Consider the following 22,776-nt stretch of genomic DNA (forward strand, 5'->3'; position numbering starts at 1 on the left):
CCGTTGCGGAGCACAGGTTCCAGACGCGCAGGCTCAGCGGCCATGGCTCACGGGCCCAGCCGCTCCGCGGCATGTGGGATCTTCCCGGACCGGGGCACGAACCCGTGTCCCCTGCATCGGCAGGCGGACTCTCAACCACTGCGCCACCAGGGAAGCCCTAGGGAGTACTTTTTATTGCACAAATGACACAGTACTCCACCAATGACACAGACAGTCCTGGCTTTACTGTTTGCCACTGTGGATTTTTTGGTTTTTGCTTTTTTTGCTCATATAGATGATGAGTTATTCTAACAGGTAGTAACCCAGTCACAGAAAGAGTGCTTTGTCCATATAGCACATGCAAATAACTAACGCAAATTGAGAATTTAAAGAAATACATGGTTGATCTGATACATATTTAGTGGATGTCATTCTATACAGAGATAAAGTTTTTGAATGATTTGAATAAATCACTATTTTCCTTATAGCCATCGCTGTTTATGACTATTTCCTTTTTATCTACCATATTCTACCATGGGAGAGTATAAGCATAGATGTTGTTTTACATCTTATGAAATGTTTCAATGTACATCACGTCATTTTATTCATAGAACTATGCTAAGATTTGTTCTGAGAGGCTAGGGAAAGTATCATTAGCCTCATTTTATTTATGAAGAAACTAAGATACAGAAAGACTAAATGACTTACCTGTTTTCCAACAAGAAATAAACTGAAGGTCAGAGCCAAAGTCAGTTACCTTCAGGAACTAAACAGTGTATGTCTTTTACCCTAACATGCCATCAATACTATGCAGATTACTGAATCATAGTGACCAGCAATAGATTCACATGAATCGGATTCCTGTGCCTTACTACCTCTGTGTTCTCGCCCTTTTGAACATCCATCACTACTGTGTGTACATATATATGTGTGCATCAGGGGCTTGTACATGAATGTATACAAAGGACCTATGGTGTGGGAGATTATCCTATCATATAGATGCTTTCATTGTTAAATGGTGTTAACTGGACTAAAATTCAGGATGAATCTAGGAAAATAAACCATCATGAACCTAGGATCAGTTTCTACCTAAAGAAGTTCAAGTTTAAGAGAGCAGACATGCACAGGGATAAGAGAACGAGGCCAAGAGAACAGGCAGTGGTCAAAGCCAGAAGTCAAGTCTGAAAAGAAGTAGAGATGGGAGCAAGGCAGCTAGAAAACTGAAGCTTCTGCTTGCAGGCAAAGGAAGCAGGAGTGCCTGAGGGTCAGCAGTGAAGCCCCACAATTCTCTTATTTCTTTCTGAGTTTAATCTTAGAACATGGTAATAAAGCAGAGATGATCCAAAATGTTTGATAATTCAAAATTCTTTAAATCTGGCTTTTAACTAATTTGGTGTTTTTTTTAATGTGTTTGCATATGTGTTGCTAGACTTCATTATACTTAAAATAATATGGTTAAGTCAGACTAACGTCTTTTGACTCAGGAGAATTTGGGATATTTCTGATTATTTACTGCATCCTCTGCTTAGAACGTTTCCTGATGCCACGCTTTAATGCCGGGAATGTACCGCATTAATTTCCAGACCAAGTGTCTTTCCTTCTAGAGGGAAATGAGTCTATGTTAGTTTTGCTGATTCACTAAGGGTTTTGTTTGTAGGGTTAAAGTTATAAAGCAAAAAGCATCAAAATAACGGGTCAACACACTCCAGAAGACTTCCTTCCCATCCGTATCTTGAATCAATCCACATCTTACAAAAGAGAGAGAATCACAAATGTGAAAAAAATAGTAAAAGTTAATTTAAAAAAATAGCTTTCCTATGAATAAAGGCTAATTATTTCCTTAAAAAGTCAAATTTTCCCCAACTGAGTTGTTTGTCCCTTACCTGTCCTAAGTATTACTGACCCATTTTTATACATGGGGAAAAACCCCAAAACACTAAGGTTAAATGATTTCTCCAGCATTAATTTAGGAAGGAACTAAGTTATAGCTTTCTCCTGTACTATTAACAATGTACAAGAGTACAGTGTCATATAATTCAGATTCTAAAACACAACAAAGGGGCATGATTCATTAACTACTAACTTACAAACAGGGTACCAGTAGACTTCATTGTAGTGTCGGTGTCATGAACTTATAATTCAAGGACTTTGCTGGTGGCAATTGAATGCTTATAAATTAATAAGCATATGCTTATGAAAAAACAGTATTGCACTGTAGATGTTTGACCTGTGCTTCCAGATATTTAAACCAAGAGACCAAGGTCTAACTCGGGGTTTTCAACTTCAAACCTGCCAACATTTTAAATGGGATATGTCTTTGTTGTTGGGCTGTCCTTTGCATTGTAGGATGTTTAGCAGCATCCTTGGCCTCTACCTACCAGATGCCAGTAGCAACCTCCCATTTCCAGTTGTGACATTCAAAAAATGTCTTCAGATATTGCCAAATACCATCTGGAAGTACGGGTTGCCGCCAGTTGAGAACCAGTCATCTAACTGTTCTTTCTTAATTTAAGAAAGAAATCTCTCACGCATCCAGTTACACTTTCCCCAGTCCTTATAATTAAAAAGTAGGAAGATAGGTAGCTGGTGAGAAACTAAGCAAAATGTATTTATTTGTTATTCATGAATAAATACCAGATTATACTCTTAAGAAGCAGAGGAAAGTTTGGATAAATTCTAATACTAACTTGTTCCATTTTTAGCGTCCAGTAATGCTTGTTAAAAATGAGATGTATCTAGTAGCAGGTGAACAGGATTAACATCTGTTGGCTGTGTATCACTTACATCAAGGATACACTGTCAGTAAATATGCGATTAAGCTATCTATTGGTACACACCAAATTTAGCATTTCTTTTATGCCTCCAATTATATTAATCATTTTGGAAGCGTAATCCCCAGACTTAATGCAGTATGAGTGGAATTGTCAATGTACATATTTGTATAAGTGTGCATAATATACTTGGTGTAAAGTACTCACCGAGATCCGATGCTTGGGATTTTTATGGGTGCACTGATTTTTTGTGACAGTTTTATGGATTCAGACATACTGAACAGGGAAGTTAGAAGTTTGTTTGCTTGACTTTCCTGTTATTTTTTTAAAGCTGATTTTTTTAAAAAAATCATAGCTTCATGGTTAAGGTAAGTAACCCACCTGATATTTGTGGGTTCCTGATTAAAGTGGACAACTCACTAAATGTTTATCTAGTGCTTTACACATCTTTTCACTGTTTTTCATGTGTGATATAGATTATTTAATTCCCAGGAATGATCTTTCTTCACTGGGAACAATTTTTTCCCTCCTTTGATTTCATGTTAGTGTCACACTCAATAATTCTCTTTAAATTTTCCTTATGTGTCTGATAATTTTAATCATTAAGAAAAGTTAAAATAGTTATCACCTATCCTGCACCTATTAGATAATTAACAAATATTTGATAATTGATCTAATAGTAGTTTGTTAGATTCAGTTGATTTATTCCACATTTCAGCGAGTGCCTACTGTGAACACGGTGGGTTATGCTGTTGGCTCCATTAAGGTTCCATAGGTGAATTTTTGAGGGTCACTCTCATTAATAAACTTATGAGGAAAGATAAGTACAGATAACTAATTCAGTGTGGAGTACAATGGGCTCATAAGAAGGAGACAAGTAAAAGGATGGGACACTAATCAGAGGAGATTTCCTGGAGAGGTGACACTTTGTATTATATCCCCAGGTCCTCAGCTGCCTGCCAGAAATCCCACCTAGAGTGGACGGTCATTCTCTGCCCTCTCCTCTTGGCACCAACACCGACTCTCTTTACCATGTAGTCCTTTCTAAATCCTGGAATGATTTGCCTACCCTGAGCTCCTGAAGGAAACATTCTATTAAATCCAAACAACACATAACAATACAGATTTTAAAAATTTATCTCTTTATCCTTTCCCTGCTTTGGCCAAAGCTGACTTTGAAGATAAAGTCACTAGGTATTTAGTTTTGAACTAGAATGTCTGGTACTGAAGCAGCATTGTGGGTGAGGGATAATTCATTACCATCTTACGATGGTGGGGCATGAGAATTCTCATTGACTCCACAGGCATGCCTAATGCACATTTAAGCCACTTACCTTCTAGATGCAAGCTCATGATGCTTATTGGCCAGTCAGTGCATGCTGGAACCTGGGTCTGCCTTTAATCATCATTTCCTCATTTCCGAATAGCTAGACAGCTGTGACTACCCTTTATGACTGGTTATTTTCATTTAACAAACAAAAGTGCTACACTTTTGTGTAACTGAGACTATACTTTGACTCTGACCATCTTTTTTCTTATGTGCACTTCTTATGGTTTAAAATAGTTGCCACCTTAAATCAAGATTTAAACATTTTTAACGTTAAATTAATTCTGAAATTGTGAGAATTTTTGCTCATTTTTCAGTATGAATGTTCAAGCCATGTTGTAGAAAGATTATTTTCTAGTTTACAGAGTCAACACATTTACTCTGAACTATTAACTACTTAAAAAAAGAGCCTTTAAATATCTGGAGGAGTGGTTTCCTTTTGAAAAATACTACATTGTGCTCTGGTGCTTGGAGTTGGCTAATTATGTTGAGTTAGTAAAAAGTGTGAGTGTATGTGTGTATGTATATATTCTAGTGTACCTTTCACTTATTTGGAAGTAAAAGAGAAATTACAAAAAATAAATATGAATGAAACACAATGTAAAATAAGATGTTATGTAGATTATCACAGCAAAATTTCCACATTACGTATTGTTTTGGTACTTGCATTTTTATGGGTCTGGCAATTTTGCTGAAATAGTCAATTGCTTCTTTACATAAGGTAGTTCTGAACTCTCTCAGAGAATAACTCCGAATAATTTTCTATGTGATAATTACAACTTTTCCAGAGACAAAAATTGCTAAAGTGTCCAAAGGACCCTAAAGATTCAACTTAGAAACTCTACCTTATACCGATAAGGAAATTTGCCCAGTTCATTAGTGGATGCTGTAAGGAGTTGGGATGGGAGGTGGAATATAGGTAACCATATGTCCTATTTCTGCATATATGACACTGTTAGTTCATATGACAGGCATTTACCAGGGTCTATTTTACAGCAGATTAGTGCTTGGAGGTACCATAATGAATAAGACAAAATCTCTCTTTATTTGATATATAGGCTATATTTATGTAAAATATATTATATTGTATTTTTTTCAGGATGAACATGTTAGATAGAGCCTTATTCCAGGCTAAACAGCATTCAAGGTTCACCTCTGTGCAATAGCATACCTAGTTACTGCTGTGTTGTGCTGTGTAGATGGTAAAAAAAAATGCAAGGATAAACGTGATAGAAGACTTAAAATGCATTTATGGAGAGAAATTTCCATTTTCTCAGTAGAAAAGAAAAACACAGGAGACCTACATCAACAACTTTATTTATGATCTAGAAGAAGACAGCAAATAATCTATTAATTGATTCATAACTGGGTCTAAGTTGAAAAGTGCCACAAATACCACCAAGGACAGAGACATGATGCCACCAAAGAATAGAAGAGGAAAAGTAAAACTGAGTCTGGAGAGAAGCAGCAAGCATCCATAAAGTTAGCTTTGCCCTCCTATTTAGAGGAGTTTTAAATTATCAAACATAATTAATCTCAATAATATCTGCATGGTAGAAAAACACATATTGGAGATACTAGATGATACCTTAATCCACCTATGTTTTTGAAAAGAAATAGGTGGAGAAGAAAAGAAAGACCTTTATATCATGGCACCCAAGTAATTAAATAAAATTCCCATGTTTACTAAAATATGCAATTCACCCAAAAATAATGGAATAAGAAGGCCTTTTGTACCATGGGTGAGGTATTTTTAAAAGATTCGTCATTTCTCCTTCTTCTAGGAGAGATGAGTTGGCCCCTATGTCTTTACAGTGGTCAACCCGTGGATCATGCATCAACTTCCTGTGCGTGCATGACTGTTTAGACCTGAGAGGAAACTTGGATTGGACTTGGTTTGGAAAATACAGGGGAACATGGTGTTTTGATTGTTCTGCTGTCATGCTCCTGGCTCCTTCTGTCCATCCCTCATGCCCCAGAGTACTGAGCAGCTGGCTGTGCAGCTGTGAACAGGGTCTGAGATAATCTCCCTGTGAGGCATACATAAATCTTGCCAAAGGGATACAAAGAGAAGTTTTTTGCTTGATTTTTCTGTTTCCAGATTCTTGCTAGAATTGAAGGAGTATGGTTTTCTCCATTAAACCCTTTTAGGTTTCTAAAATAAGTAGTTATTCAAATAAATATTTTTTCCTTCATGTTTCTTGGAATAAGAACTACAAAATTAGTTATTTCATCCACCATAAAAGATTGAATTCATTCTATTGTGCCAGAAATGCTGGTAAGCAAGCTGTCTTGCCAGCAGGCAACCTACTGCCCTCAGCAGATGGAACCAGACTTAGGCAAGATGATACTAGCTTTGATTTTCTTGATACAGTTCCTATCTACTTACCCTTGGGCCTGCTCACATGCTTCTCACTCCTGGGAGTGGGCATTCCAAACTTGGAAGGATCAGAAGCAAGCTCTGAAATTCAGTCTAATTCCTACAATGGTGGGGCATAACTTGAATCTACCATCACATAAGCCTTTAGGAAATACTAATGAAAGAATAAATGCAGTTCAAAACTGAGTAAATATGCCACATTATCAATTGTCTAATTCTCAAAGTTATTTAAACAAATGGAGTTCTGTGTGAATGACTTTCTCCTAGACAAGAAGAGGATAATCCAGTGGGGAGTCAATATCCATTTAACTCTATTTTCCTGCATTACTCGTACTGATTGTTTATTGCCACACTGGGTATAATATAATGGCATCCATCCATTGGATGGTAATTAGATCTTAAAGGAGAAATAGTGACAGTATTTAGGACTCTAAGAAATGGCATAGCCAGGATTCATCCTGCATATAATTATTTCTCTTGATTGGCCCTGTTGAATCAAATTGCTTGGAGAGTGAGTGCAGATCCATGTACGGCTAAGGCTCTGATGTTGTTATTCTACTTTACCAGGTGTGTGGTAGAAGATAAGAACTCGAAGGTGGCCTGGTTGAACCGTTCTGGCATCATTTTTGCTGGGCACGACAAGTGGTCTCTGGACCCCCGGGTTGAGCTGGAGAAACGCCATTCTCTGGAATACAGCCTCCGAATCCAGAAGGTGGATGTCTACGATGAGGGTTCCTACACTTGCTCAGTGCAGACACAGCATGAGCCCAAGACCTCCCAAGTTTACTTGATCGTGCAAGGTAAGACAAAATAAGAAAAATGTGGTAAAGGAGAGGTGAGGCAGAAAATAATCATAACATACAAATACTCAAATAATCCTTTCTGAAATAAAAGAATACTTGCAAATGCGTTACAGCACTTCATTATGTATTTTTCTCTCCAAAAGGATAGACTTTAAATGAGAGAACTAAGGAGGATATAGAAAGAGAAGTCTTGCCACTGTGAGCCAATATCCTTGGTGAGAATATTTTCTTTTAGCCTTGCGTGTAAAAACACACAGCAAAGGCCACAGCTGTGTCCACAGGGACACAAGAACACACAGACTGCTCAGAACCATGTGAAGTCCACTTTATTATACTGTTAGGTACTGGATGCTTTTGCTGAAGATTTGATTTTTATCTGTCCTCAGTCTAAAGAATATCACTAATTATCTGTTTTAATGATGGTAAATGTTATTTGGAAAAATAAAAACTTCCAGAGGCCTTGACATCCTTTCAGCTGACTAGCTTTCTTTGTAGTTTGTATCTCCATTTAAGGGCAGGTTATTTGTGAGCAAGTGCAGTGACGGGGATCTGCAAAGTCATCAGGGATAATCTGCTTCCAGATTGGGGTTTCCAAGGGCACATCTGAGTCATGGTTTTACAGGATGAAAATCCTAAATGGCATATGCAAGCCCCCAAACTATAGCTCTCTTGGGTCCCTTTCCCCATAATAGCAGAATGAGAACAAAGCTGATCAGCTGCACAATTTTATTGCAAGTGGAGTCAAACTACCAGCAGTTTCAATGCATCTATCAGGAAGGATCTCAGCACTAACAAATATTAGGGCTGTGTTAATGTATTCTTGATTTACAATTTTATGTAAATTTAATGCAAATTAGGCATGGCCCTAGGGCTCCTGTCAAGATTCCAATGCAGTCAGTTGTATGGCAAAGTTTGACTGTAGCTTCTATTAATGTGTTACGGAATTGATTATTGCAGCATTTAAATCATTGCTCTCCCAACTCTTCTGATTAATAGATTGAAACTGTTTGTTTGCTCCCTAGTTCTTCTAGGTCCTTGTTAAATGTTTCTTGTATTTTCTCCATTCTATTTCCAAGATTTTGGATCATCCTTACTATCATTACTCTGAATTCTTTTTCAGGTCGACTGCCTATTTCCTCTTCATTTGTTAGGTCTGGTAGGTTTTTGCCTTGCTCCTTCATCTGCTGTGCGTCTCTCGGTCTTCTCATTTTGCTTAACTTACTGTGTTTGGGGTCTCCTTTTCGCAGGCTGTAGGTTTGTAGTTCCCGTTGTTTTCGATGTCTGTCCCCGTTGGCTAAGGTTGGTTCAGTGGGTTGTGTAGGCTTCCTGGTGGAGCGGACTAGTGCCTGTGTTCTGGTGGATGAGGCTGGATCTTGTCTTTCTGGTGGGCAGGTCCACGTGTGGTGGTGTGTTTTAGGGTGTCTGTGGCCTTATTATGATTTTAGGCAGCCTCTCTGCTAATGGAAACTGGAGTAAAATACATCAGAGACTGTCTGGTGCAGTGGCGGTTTAGTCATGTGAGCGCTATCTTGGTGCATTTGCAATGGCTGACAGCTTCATTTTATTCCTTGTAAAAGGCATGTCTAGGGCTTCCCTGGTGGCGCAGTGGTTGAGAGTCAGCCTGCCGATGCAGGGGACATGGGTTCGTGCTGGTCCGGGAAGATCCCACGTGCCGCGGAGCGGCTGGGCCCGTGAGCCATGGCCGCTGAGCCTGCACGTCCGGAGCTTGTGCTCCGCAACGGGAGAGGCCACAACAGTGAAAGGCCCGCGTACCGCAAAAAAAAAAAAAAAAGGCTTGTCTACTGACTTGCAAAGTTCCTATGACAGTCAAAGCATAGAATGCTTTCCTTGTAGTTTAGCACTTGAGTTTCTTAATAAGAGACACCAGGGTTTGGATCTCAGGCAACCCATTTAAGTGTGTAAACATAACTACTGATGTGTACATATGTAAATGGGTTAATTTATCAGCTCCCTCAAAACACAAGGACACACACACACATTCACACCCACCTCAAAACAAAAGAAGTTCTATCTCATTTAATGGCAGAGGGAAGGGAGATAACTAGTTTACTTAAGGCCCCTTACCTTCACAGCCTTTAATATTATTGGAAAGCTACTAGAGAATGTGTATTGTCCTATATTGAATAATATTAGACAATCTGAGTATTACATTCCTTGGTTTCTAGATGAGGAAACAGAAGTTAATTAGATTTAGGTTAGTGGCTACAGATCACACAGAGAGTTCAGGGAGTAGTTTGGAGCCAAGCAGACCAGGAATCAAACTTGAAGCACTTTCTACTGGAATGGAAATTTTTTGCTATGACTTTTTAAGAACTACCAGATTTATATTTGTCTGAGCTCTTAGCGCCAAATGCCCAAAGCCCTTCCTCCTTTTTTTCTTATTCATGTAGCACTTTTATAGCTACAAACACAACCATCTTGAGAGTTAGAGCTAGAACTAGGTTAGATCATACTGCTTATACCTTCATACCATGTCAGCACAAGTGAAATTAACTTAAATTTAACTTAATATTAAGTTATTAAATTTAACTAAATATTAAGGGATGGAGAAGGACCTATAAAATACCAGGTACTGTTCATTCATTATCTTGTTTGATTCTAATAATATTATTAAGTGGGTGTTAATAACTTTATTGTAAATATGAAAAAGCTTGAAGTTCAGAAATCATAAGGAGCTGTCCAAGGCTGCCTGTTGGCTTAGGAAAGAGTTTCAAACCCACATCTGTTTGATTCAAGATATTATAGTGTTTTCTTTTTAACCATATTGCTTTAAAAGAAAAATGAGCAGCAAAGCTTGTTCTTGTAAGGGCGATAAAGAAAGGTTGTCTCCTCCTTAAGCCTGAGTTATGAAGGGGGATTTTTTTGACAATTATATGGATGCTGGCATTTGATATTTCATGCCAGATGGCTGATTCGCTTCCCCTTAGGACAGTCAACTTTGTGATTATGTCAGTTGGTCCACCCCTTCATGCTGCTTGTTCACACTGCTTCCTACTCTGTGCCTCAACTCTACGTGTTTTCACCACATCAAAGATGCTGCCATTCTTCTTTCCTCCAATTCCACAGCACCTTCCTTCAGAATATAAGGGTCTTTTGAATTTTTCAAGTTCTTCCTTGCTCACCATACATGGTTTCTGCAACTCCCACTTAACTAGTCATTAAATAAATACTGTATTCTTTTTCTTTGCCCATTGGTGAGGCCACCTTTACCTCAGAGATGCTGTGAGATATTCCTAAAGAACAGCAGTTAAGAAAGCAGGCTTCAAATCTCGGTTTTCCTTCTTGCTACTTAAATAAATTTTGGGGTAAACCACTTGATTTCTCTAAGGCTCAGTTTTGTCCTATGTAAAATAGAGATAAAATTAAAATTTTAAACCCTCCTTAATGAATTGTAAGGATTAAATTACATGATTATGTAAGCCCCTAGCCCAGTGTCTGGAGATCATGAGTTCTCACCCAATAAGATGATGGTGATGGTGATGATGATGATGATGGTGGTGGTGGTGGTGGTGGTGGTGGTGGTGGTGGTGATGATGCTGATGATCATGATGACCACTGTGACAACAACCACGCTGCTGCTGCTGCTGCTGCTGCTGCTTGAGTATCTCTCATGAGGCTCGCTTTTGCCTGAGGTGCTACCCAGAGTCTAACAACTCCTTCCACCCATTGCCTGTTACCCTTGCAGAAGGCTCTTTTCGCTGTTATTCAGGTCCCTGTCCAGTCCATTTTCTTCAGTTGTCCTTTTCCTCAGCATCCACTCTTTGGCTTTACTTCTTTAGGATTTTAAAGGGCTTCTTAGACCAGCATCACCTTTAAGTTTTTAGCTACATTTATTAAGGATGTCTGAGGACAACATGCAGCATGCATCAGCAACACACAGAGGGTTTTTGTAAAATTCCATTTTAGATTGGTGACACTCCCCCATCCCAGAATTTCTGACTAAGTAGCTCTGGGGGTAGGGCCTGATAATTTGCACTTCTAACACATTCCCAGCTGATACTGATGCTGCTGCTGCGGCAGGGAGCATACTTAGAGAACCACTACTTTAAAAGAAGTATGTACCTTAAGAATATCTGGGGAAATAATCCTGCATAATTTCATTCAATTTCAGGTAGTGTTAAGTGTTACACCTGCCAATATTCCTAAAACTAATCTTCTTGGGCATGAGACAGGAAAGGTAGATTGATAAATACCTTAACTTTCACAGTAACATCTTAGGCCCTCTACGGCTTCTTACCTAGCCTAGTCCCGTGGAAAGAAAATCGCCTCTCCCCAAACTGTTAATTTTCAGGTATCAAAGCTGAAAAAAAAAAAAAAAAAAAAAATGGTTGAGACATGAAACTTCTCTAGACTTCCAAAATCTCAAATTTATAAATGTTTAAGTGATTGTCCCCCACGTTTCTCCTGCATCCCATTTCCCCTGGAAGCTTGCTTTCCTTTTTACATATTCCCACCACATTAGTGACTTTTCAACATCTCCAATATTTTCTCTCTTATTTTGGTGACTATTTTTCAGAGAGAAAGTAAGTTTTTTTTCTTTTTATCAGTTCAAGAGGATCATTACACACAAAATAACCTGTGTTGAAATAAATATGCTGCATGGTCCGCTAAACTCAATCTTTAGCTGGATGACATCTCCAAATATCTGCCTCATGAGGAACACAGGTGAAAGTTTTGCATCAGCAAATACACAAATCAATAATGATCTTTGGGATCACTTGTGATTAGTGATAGTAACTGTTGCATCTGTGGAAGCCAAGTCTATTCAAATATACACATTCACTTGAGATACTTAATAAGTGATGAGACCCATTTCTAAAGCCAGATATTTTGGTTCCTACACCACCTCCTTTACAGACTCTAAACTCAAAGACTGAGAAAACATTACCCTTAACTTCAATAAAATAAACAGATTGCTCTGGCATCTTTCCCATTAATAATGTCCATTTCTTCTCCATAGGTTACCCTCCAATGATGGCCTTTTTTTTCTGATCATGCCACAGATGGAGGCACTTGTGTTAAGGCAATATTTCTTTTCATCTGATCCTTACATAAACTGCAAAAAAAGTCAACAGTTTGATGTATTATACTTTTCAAAATGCCGATTCCTGAGAACCACTTTCAGAACAATTGAATCAGAAGCCTTAGGAATGCAGCCAGAATTTGTGAATACATTATGCTCTGCAAGTGATTCAGATACACGTGGAAAAACCAAGAACTACTGTTCTAGAGATCTAAGCAATCAATGGTGGATTTGATGCTGCCTGCCTGCTCATTTTCCCATATGACATGGCATCAAATTATATCTAAAACTCTGCAAAGCAGGTACTAGGGCCTCGTAATAGAAAAATTAAAAGTAAAATAAACCTGGGTACTCATTGAAAACAGAGATTAATCTCAGCTTCCTGAGCCCTGGGGGAAGTGGCTCCAATATTCTTTTTACCTGTAACAATAAGAATCTCCGTGTGTGGAGGTTCCTTAAAACACTAAAAATAGAATTACCATACGACCCAGCAATCCCACTACTGGGCATATACCCTGAGAAAACCATAATTCAAAAAGAGTCATGTACCACAATGTTCATTGCAGCTCTATTTACAATAGCCAGGACATGGAAGCAACCTAAGTGCCCATCGACAGATGAATGAATAAAGAAGGCGTGGCACATATATGCAATGGAATATTACTCAGCCATAAAAAGAAACGAAATTGAGTTATTTGTAGTGAGGTGGATGGACCTAGAGTCTGTCATACAGAGTGAAGTAAGTCAGAAAGAGAAAAACAAATACCATATGCTAACACATATATATGGAATCTAAAAAAAAAGTTCTGAACAACCTAGGGACAGGACAGGAATAAAGACGCAGACGTAGAGAATGGATTTGAGGACACAGTGAGGGGGAAGGGTAAGCTGTGACAAAGTGAGAGAGTGGCACGGACATATATACACTACCAAACGTAAAACAGACAGGTAGTGGGAAGCAACCACATAGCACAGGGAGATCAGCTTGGTGCTTTGTGACCACCTAGAGGGGTGGGATAGGGAGGGTAGGAGGGAGGGAGATGCAAGAGGGAAGAGATATGGGAACACATGTATATGTATAACTGATTCACTTTGTTATAAAGCAGAAACTAACACATCATTGTAGAGCAATTAGACTCCACTAAAGATGTTAAAAAAAATAAATAAATGGTAGGATTCACCTGTGGGGGGAAAAAGAATCTCCATGTGTATGTGAATACAGTGGGCATCCTGACATGATGATATTTTTTTTAATGTGAATCTTATTTTTAAATATCTCATTTACCATACCTTACAACATTTATCATATTTTCAGTTTATTTATTACATTATTCTTGAGTCCGGTACCCATACTAGAGTGGTAATTTCCATGTTGAGTCTTTTGCTCTCTTTTAATGCTATTCTGATTTGGTTAACATTGTTTTCAAAACGGCCTAACCTGCATATACTAAAATTGGAGATAATTTTTTCAAAGCGTTTTGGAGTTTTTGAAATGCAATTCTTAGTTAATAGTTAAATTTCACTATAATATTAAATAGAATCCCAGAAATTTTTCTCATCACTATGACTCAAATCACACACATGGATTGTGAGAATCTCTCCATTGCTTGTTGGGAACTGTATTGCGTAATTACCTTAATTAAACCAATATAACTATGGGAAAAAATATGAAAGTCGACTCGTAAGACCAGACATGACACTTTAGGTCTTTCTTTTCAAATTCCCACACTTAAAACACCACATTTCCTGTATCTCATTAATCCTATAATATTCATATTGGCTTACAGTTGTCTGTAGATTCCTTCTTAATTTAATAATGGAAAATTCAAATGTTATGAAACATTTAATTTTTTCATGATTACTAGTCTAGAACTTACTGTTTCTAAGATTTAAATTCTTGGGTGCATTTCATAATCCTATTAAACAGTCCTAAATCTGACCAAAATCTACTACCTGGAACTCCAAGCAGCTGTCCTTTTAATCTCTTTCTTCTTTTCTTCTTTCATTATTTCCTTTGTTCTCCCTTCCCTTCCATCCTTCTTCTTTTCCTTCCTTAATTAGCATCATGTTGCATTGATTATTTTTTCAATAACTTAACATTGCCTACAAAATTTCATACAAAATGTTTGCCACTGCATTCCAATTCAACTTAGCCTGGAGCTCTACACATGTTTTAAACGTTCTAATGAAATAAAGAATTCAAAACCTTCTTTAGTTAGATTTTATCTGAGGGTTAATTGTGTTGATTATTGAGAATCTTACCGATTACCTGGAATTCTCATTTGGATTTTACGTGCTGGAGTCTAGTAATTCTCCTGCTCTTCAGCTTAATTTTTCAGACAGTAGCCTCTTGATTGGCTGTTAATAGGTCAGGTTCAGACTTTAAGGACATCACTATCCACATCAGCAATCAGACAGCCAATGTAGTGGGAAGAAGTGAAACTTTGGGGCTAAAATATTTGAGAATATTACCTCATGTAGTTTTAATTTGATAGTCCTCCTGTAGGAAGGACTTCAAGTCTTGTCTAAATCAAGCCCACCCACTCATAATTAATTGCAATCTCCAAGCTCTGTATATGTATCTGCAGTCCACCTTTTAGTTATTAAAATAAATCCACTATTAACATCCACATACTTTCTGCTCTAACCTACATTTTGTCTTTCTTGAAGATGAGAAAAATAAGAGAAGACAAAGTTATTTTACTACCCAGAGCTGGCTCAGTGTAAAAACACAGACTTCATGAATGGAAGACACAGACCAATGAATGTTCAGCTGCATTCAAAGATTCAGTATATTCTTGAATCATTACACCAATAAGGATTTTAATACTTTCTGGTCAGAATTTTGATGGTGATTAGGAAGAATTTGGGAGTGGGCATTTATTCTGTATTGGATCTGCATCTGCTAGATAGAGCTACATCCAGTCTATGCCACAGTTATTTTTATTTATATTTACATGATATCTATGTGGCTACTCACAGATGTGCTAGTTCTTACACAGACATTTTACCTATTAAGATAAGGAAAGCTACTCTTTCAAATATTTTCAAGTAGTACTGTAAGCTACCATAAATTATCATCATCTGTAGCATTTATGTTTTCTATACATTACCAAAAGGAACCCCCCAAAAAACAAAAAGCAAAACAAAAAACCCTGTGTACTCTTAAAAATCTTAAAGGCAATTTTTTGAATTCATACATCTAAAAGTCAAGAAAGATGGCATATATATATATTTTTTCAATATATGGGTACTTTCATCATTTTCAGTTTGCTATAAATAGGTAACATATTTTTGGACAATGAGATGATTTGAGTTTTCTTTAAAATTTGTCAAATCCTAGGTCTGCCTCAGTGACAGATAAAATATGCAAAAGACAAAAAGTCCCCCTTCCTTCCTTTTAGTGAAAAACTATTAGGCAAGCTGGAGTACAGTGGGAAAGCAGCCCCAACCTGCACCAGGATCTATCCAAGGAGGGTGTCTAAGGGGATACAACCACTGCAGTGCCCAGGGACCACAAAAGAAGGGCATCTGAGTGGGGAGGCAGTCGTGGAGGGTTAGGACCTTGGCTACATTGAAGAGAGGTGAGCAAGTTAGTAAATATATTGAGGATAATGATAACCGGTTTCTTATTATTGGAGAAAAGAAGTATAAATATGGGAAGGGGAAAGCTAAAATGAGCCCTGTGGTGTTGGATTGATACTGGAGTTATAAGTGTTTATTCATTGAATTTTAATATAAGATGGATACCTAGAAAGAAAGAAATATAGATTAAATGTGCATGTATATTTCCTAGCTTCACACATTGAGAGCACTTACACACTAGTAGCAGTGAGCATACCTATCCTCCAGATGTTGGTTTTAAAATATCACTCTCTACGAAAAGGAACAAGGGCTACTAGAAGAGATAGATGATTCCAGGGCTGGGGTGAGGAAGGAACAATGTGTGTTTGGAGCATCCTTTGTGCCAGAAAGTAAGGTAGTCCTCAAAGAAAAATAAGGTATGTCCAAAGTACACAGAAACCAACTTGAAATGGACTTCCACTGACCAATTCAGGGACAATTTGGGTATTGAAATAAATGATAGCAATACATTATAATATTGATAGTAATAGAAATTAAATGATAGTTATTAAATAAAGAGAATATAAAACTCTTCCTTATAATAGAATTTCGACTAATAAATGTAGAAAGAATGATGGAATTGAAAATTATTTGGCAACAATTGCAGAAATAGTTCATTCAGGCAAGGAACAGCAATGGATTCTAAAACTAGTAGGTAAAAGTGAAATGAGGACTGAGATTTTTACATAATCTCTAAGTAGCTCCCCACAAAGTATTCATTACAAATTACAAGGGGAAAAATAAAATTAAAAAGGCTAAAATGTAGAGAAATCTAGCTGACATCAAAGTTAACATTACAAGTAATGGGACAAATTGGCATCATGTGCCAAACGATAGGATACAATGAGCAGAATACGGCATCACTCCTGTGATATTTCTGTCAAAACCTGAGTCTAAGCATAAGAAAACATTGGGCACACCCAAATGGAAGGACGTTCTATAGAAAGACTGGCCTGTAATCTTCATAAATGTCAAGGTCATGAAATTCAGAAGAGACAGAAGAAATGCCCTAGTTTATCATAATATGATACTGGATATAATATGTTATCTTACACTGGATCATTTTGCTAGGAAAGACTTTATTGGGACAATTGAGAAAAAATGCCCATTTACAAAGCTTTAACGGTATAAAGCATTTAAGAATAAATTAAATAAACCATATGGAGAACCTAAAAGCAGAGATTGATATCACTTTACTTGGCAGGAAAGGGTTTTTTTTCTTTGTTTTGTTTGGTTTTTTTTTTTTTGGTCTGTTTTGTCTTTGTTGTTACTTTAATGGAAAGAAAATACTTCATTCTTGAATGGCAACACAAATAATGTGAAGATGACAATTTTCCCCAAGATAAATATAATTGTTTTTATATATCTAAAACTTACTTTGAGGGATTTTTGATTGAAATTATGCTAAATTTATCAAATTAATTATAAAGAATAAGTGAGCATAAATAGCCAATACACGTTTTAAAATTGTTTTATTGGGGGCAGGAAGACTTCTAACCTACTTCTAGGTACTAACATATTTTGTAAAGCTAAACTTATCAAAAGCTGTGTATTTTTGATTTAAGAATGACCAAGTCTGTGGATATAAATGAAATGCATAACACACTACCACATATACCATACATTAGATCCAGGTTTTTTTTAAATCATGGAGAAAGTGTGATTATTCAACAGATGGTTTTGAATAATTAAAGAAAAAATAAAATTATATTTTTACTGAACAACCACTCATGTAAATTGATACCAGATCCCTTAAAGACTTAAAAACAGAAAATAAAGGAAAAGGAAAACTGACACTTTTATAACTCCCTGTTGAGAGTGTAAATTAGTGGAAACTTTGCATAGGGGAATGTAGGGATGTCTATCAAATAAAGGAAAAGCCTAAAAGAGCCATCAATAAATATGTATCTGAACAGAGTGAGGAAAGCTTTCTCAGCATAAAAACAAGTAAAAAAAAAGCATAAAGAAAAAATAAATAAATACATATATAAATATCTAAAATTAAGAGGAGGGGTAAAGCGATTTAAAAACAAAATATGTAACAGATAAAACCTTTATGTCATTGGTATGTGAATAGATTTCAACAGATCAATAAAGAGGAAAAAAATCAATACAGAAAATATGACTAAAATTTGTGGAAGGACATAAATAGGCAATTTACAAAAGGATCCTTGAAAATAGCAAACATCTGGAAAACTGTAAAACCTCACTAATAATCAAGGAAATGTAAAGTAAGACAGTAATAAATTATTATTTTTAAACCAATAATACTGGGAAAGTGTTAATAGAATGTGGCTAGCCAGAAATTGGCAAGTCGGTAGGAAAACTGACACTTTTATATTTCCCTGTTGAGACTGGAAATTAGTAGAAACTTTGCTAGGGTAATGTAGTGATGTCTATCAAAAATTTTAACTATATTTGTATCATTTGACCTAGTAATTCCATATCTGTGAATGTGTAGAAAGAAAATCCTCTGAAATGCAAACACAGATTTTTGTACAAAGTGGTCATCACAGAACTATTGGTTTGGCCAAAAAGTTCATTCGGGATTGTCATGTTATGGAAAATCCAAACGAACTTTTGGGCCAACCCAATATTTTAAAATAAATTCTGGAAAACACCTGAAATACTCAGATTAAGGAATGAGGAAGTAAAATTGGGGTCATTTCATAAGAAGAAATACTATCATAATGGACATGAGAATGACTGCCCAACATTCAAACCTCTTCCCTGTGATTAGGAATTTCCCTCCTTTCAGGACTCTTGGCATGCAGACATTACCACCCAGAGTAAAAGCTGAAATGAAATTCAAATACCCTCAAAACTGGAGCTTGGTCATGAGATCCAGGCCTTAAAAACTCCACTGCACCTGCCCCAGGCTCAGAATTATTAATAGACATTATTGATACAAGAAACTCAGGACCAGAGAGAATCTGTTCAGGCAATTGGTGGCATCCATAGTGAGTTTATCTAGGAATGGCCGTATCACTAATGTTTCACTAAGGCCTGGATCTAGGGCCATGTTGGTGGTGGTGAGAGCTGTGTCACCTCATGTTTACATTCACCAGCAGTCATGCCCCCGGCCGCATAAAACTTTTTGGGCATGATTCTGGTTTCGCACACTTCCGAGTTGCAATGACAGGCACAAGACAGCCAGAGGTGTTTTCTGTTTTTTCCAACTAAAATTTCTGATTTATGCATCTAAGCAGCTATTAACTATCATACTTCATAAGACATGATTTATAAAACATTTTATTATATAATAAACATATTTGCAATGTATGGTTAATTGAAGTGGCAGGTTACAAAACAGTATAATCTATAACCTCAGTTTTATAAACTATAATAAATATACAACTGCATATGCATTCATACATCCATTGGAAAAGAAGATAGAATGAAATATACCAAAATAGTTTTTACATTAATTTTTCGAATGTTGGGGTTTTTTTGCTGTACTCGGGCCTCTCACTGTTGTGGCCTCTCCCATTGCGGAGCACAGGCTCCGGACGCGTAGGCTCAGCGGCCATGGCTCACGGGCCCAGCCGCTCCACAGCATGTGGAATCTTCCCGGACTGGGGCACGAACCCATGTCCCCTGCATCGGCAGGCGGACTCTCAACCACTGTGCCACCAGGGAAGCCCTCAAATGTTGTTTTTATAGGTAAAATTATATTATTTAGTTTTCAAATTTTATTGTGTGAGTACATGCATTATATCTGGAAAATCGTTATATAATAAATTAAAATAATAAATTCATGATTATTGGAAGGACAGGCTTTCATAAAATTTTTTAGAGAGCAAAATTTCTCTTCGGCAACTTCTGGTGCCATTTTATTTTCCTTTTTATTTATTTTTTCTCCTTCAACCCTCCATTATTCTCTCACCTAAGTGTTCTTCAATCTTTTCTTTTTTCTATGGTGGAAGCAGTCATAAAATCATTATTCTAAAATGATAAGGCCTTAATTTCTTACACCTTGCAAAGATATATTCTGTCTAAAAGAGATACAAAGATAATGCTACACACACACACACACACACCAATTACAAAGTCTTGGGGAGGAGGAAAAAAGACAGATTTTGTGTGAGAAGGACTTTGTCAGTTTCCTCAGATCAAGAAAGTTGTAGCATAAACAATTTCCTGCATAAAATTTCTAAGTCCCATCCTGACTTCAAAACAAAACATAACAAAAACAAAGCAAAACCAAACAAAAACCCTTCTATCTGGATTTCCTGGATGCCACTTTAACGGTGTACTTGTTTCATTTTCCTGTTTACCCAGGCTGGAGTCCACAGTCTGGCATTTCGGTGGCCTCCTTACTGGCATCCTAAATTCCAGTCTATTTGATCTTATCTTGTCTTGACCTCTCCAGCCCCTACTGATGAGTAACTTCCATATTCCTTTTCTCCCTCTCATCTAAAGGTGTATGGGAAATGGGATGTTATAACATTTAATTGAGTGTGCTACAAAGTCACGCTAACCTCAGCTGATCCTTCATGTTTTTTTTGGAAATCCCTCCCTACATTACTTGCTGATTTTCAACTCAGTTGCTTAGAACAGCTTTTCCTAGTCTTCTTATTTTGTATTTGTGACCTCCCACTGCCCCTGCTTTTTAAAGAGCCAGTCTTCTTCTGTCATTCTCTTTGACTTCTATTTAGGCACCCTACTAAGGATTCTCTTTTATCTTGCAATTTCTTTCCTCCTTATTTCCTGAAATAATGCCCTATTCTAGTGTTCCTTCTGTCTCTCAGACTATGTCAGCCTGAAATCCTCTAGGTGTATGATCTTCATATTTCTGTATGTTTCACGAGAGCTATCCTTGCTTCTTCTTCATTTCCACATTTTGTCCATCAATGACCTCATCTTTGATGTAACATCTGTATAGTTTGATTCCATTAGCAGCCTTGCCCTTTTTGTGGGGGAGGGAAATCCTACTGTAGAAATACTTTGTAAATGTTTCTTTCTATCCTCGTATTTATTGTGTTCAAGTCAAAATTAATCTTTCCTCCAAAGCATCTTCTCCTCTTCCTTCTGATTTCCTCATTTCTGATGCTGGCATACTTGATCCCCCTGAAAACAGGGCTATTTCTAACTTCTCCATCCCCATCTATCTCTTCCATTCAATCAGTCACACATTTTGTGAATCATGTTTTCTTACCTTCTCTAATTTAGCCCATCATTACCTCTTTCCTATAATTTTTTTTTCAAGAAACATTGTACCTCTTGCTCCCACTTTTCTGTATTATAAATTGTCCTATCACTTCTAGATATCTGTGAAATATAGCCCTGATATTAACATTCCTCGTCTCAAAATCTTTCAGCTTCTCACAGCTGCACACAGAATAGTCTAGCCCGGAATGATTTTTCCCAACGTATTATTCCAAACCAATTTCTCCCTATGTGCGTACTCAATCCCTGGACAATCAAACTCTTCCCCAAAGTTGTGAAAGTAGAGTTAGGCAGGCATGAAATATGAGAAGGGGTATTCTAGGCAGAATTAGGGCGTATGGCCAATGAGCTGGACCATGGTGAGTAAAGAGGGATGGGAAACAAGAGGAGACAGCAAAGTTACATGGAGGCTTGCAGGTATGCTAGGGCTTTTGTTTTCCTTTGTTTGCGGCGGGGAGATGTGTGGATATTCCAAGTGTGACAGAAATCAGTTGAAGATTTTAAGCTAGAGAATAACATGTTCCCAAAGAGGTGTTAAAAATCACCGTGTGCCCTCAGTGTGGAGTGGTTTCTACAGATCATGGCTCATTTGATCTTACCATCCACAGGCAAGCTCTCTCTTCTCTAACACTACAAGTACTTTATTTCTCTTCGAACACATATCACATTTCACTTTATAACATGGCTATTTGAATATACATCTTATCTCCTTTAAAGGTATATACTCCCACCATTTCCCAGACTGTGCTTTGTTTCTCTTTGAAACCACACGGAACTTCAGATAATAGAAGGTTCAGAAAGTACTGGATGATGGATTAATGGTCTTACTTTCTAACAGAAACATCCAGGTTCACAGGGGAATAACGTCCCCGTTCACACTGGATGATGAAATCATGTAAAGAATGTTGAGAGTTGATGAAAATCCTAGTCTTTATTCACTGTGATTCTTCATCACCTTACCTTTGTATGGAAGGAGCAAATCTTTGTAATTATCTGTACCCTGTTCCCTCTGTCTCTGAAACAGCAATAAATCTCTTTAAAGCAATAAAACTTCTTTACAAGGGGTGTAATAAACATCACCCAACTAATAATTATTGAGTACTTTAAGTTTTCCTAAGAAAAATATCAGTTTCTCTTCTAGTATTTGCTATGATGAAAAGATGTTAAATCTGAAAGAAAACATTATTTTCTATCAAGTGTCCAGTCAGAGGAACTGTACCAGGCCTACAAGTTAACGAAAATGAGAACATTTCAAATAGTTCCAAGGCAGAAGAAGAGGGGTAGGTATAACTTTCCTGAATGCTGATTGGTTGTTGAACAGATAATAATTTATGGCACATTTTAAATTATGCTTCTGGATGGAGTGGTTTATGAAGGGGGAAGTGGGATTGCTCTTTAATATCCTGAAGGATCTGAAAACCTATGCAACTTTCATTGATCTGCTCTCTGCTGGATAATATTGCTATTTAGAATCGATGATGTATTTACTTCTCTCGGTTGTAAACCATTCTTTGTTGTTTGTTGAGAAGTAAATTTCTTATTCATTTTCCCATTAAACTGGAGTTTCCATAGACTTTGGGGGTACCACAGGTTTGTCAATATGTACTATATATATATATATATATATATATATATATATATATATATATATTTTTTTTTTTTTTTTTTGGGGGGCGGGG

General features: G+C 37.1%; 1 protein-coding gene across 1 annotated transcript in view; it reads left to right on the plus strand.

Moving 5' to 3' along the window:
* LSAMP (limbic system associated membrane protein) overlaps positions 1–22,776 on the plus strand; it is a 660,871-nt gene that overhangs the window by 354,458 nt on the left and 283,637 nt on the right. Inside the window, exon 2 of the mRNA XM_007459652.1 lies at positions 7,025–7,257. Within this exon, the coding sequence (XP_007459714.1) occupies positions 7,025–7,257 (233 nt within the window). The remainder of the gene's footprint in view (positions 1–7,024; positions 7,258–22,776) is intronic.

Source organism: Lipotes vexillifer, unplaced genomic scaffold (assembly GCF_000442215.2).
Source record: "Lipotes vexillifer unplaced genomic scaffold, Lipotes_vexillifer_v1.1 scaffold92, whole genome shotgun sequence".
Classification (NCBI taxonomy): Eukaryota; Metazoa; Chordata; class Mammalia; order Artiodactyla; family Lipotidae; genus Lipotes; species Lipotes vexillifer.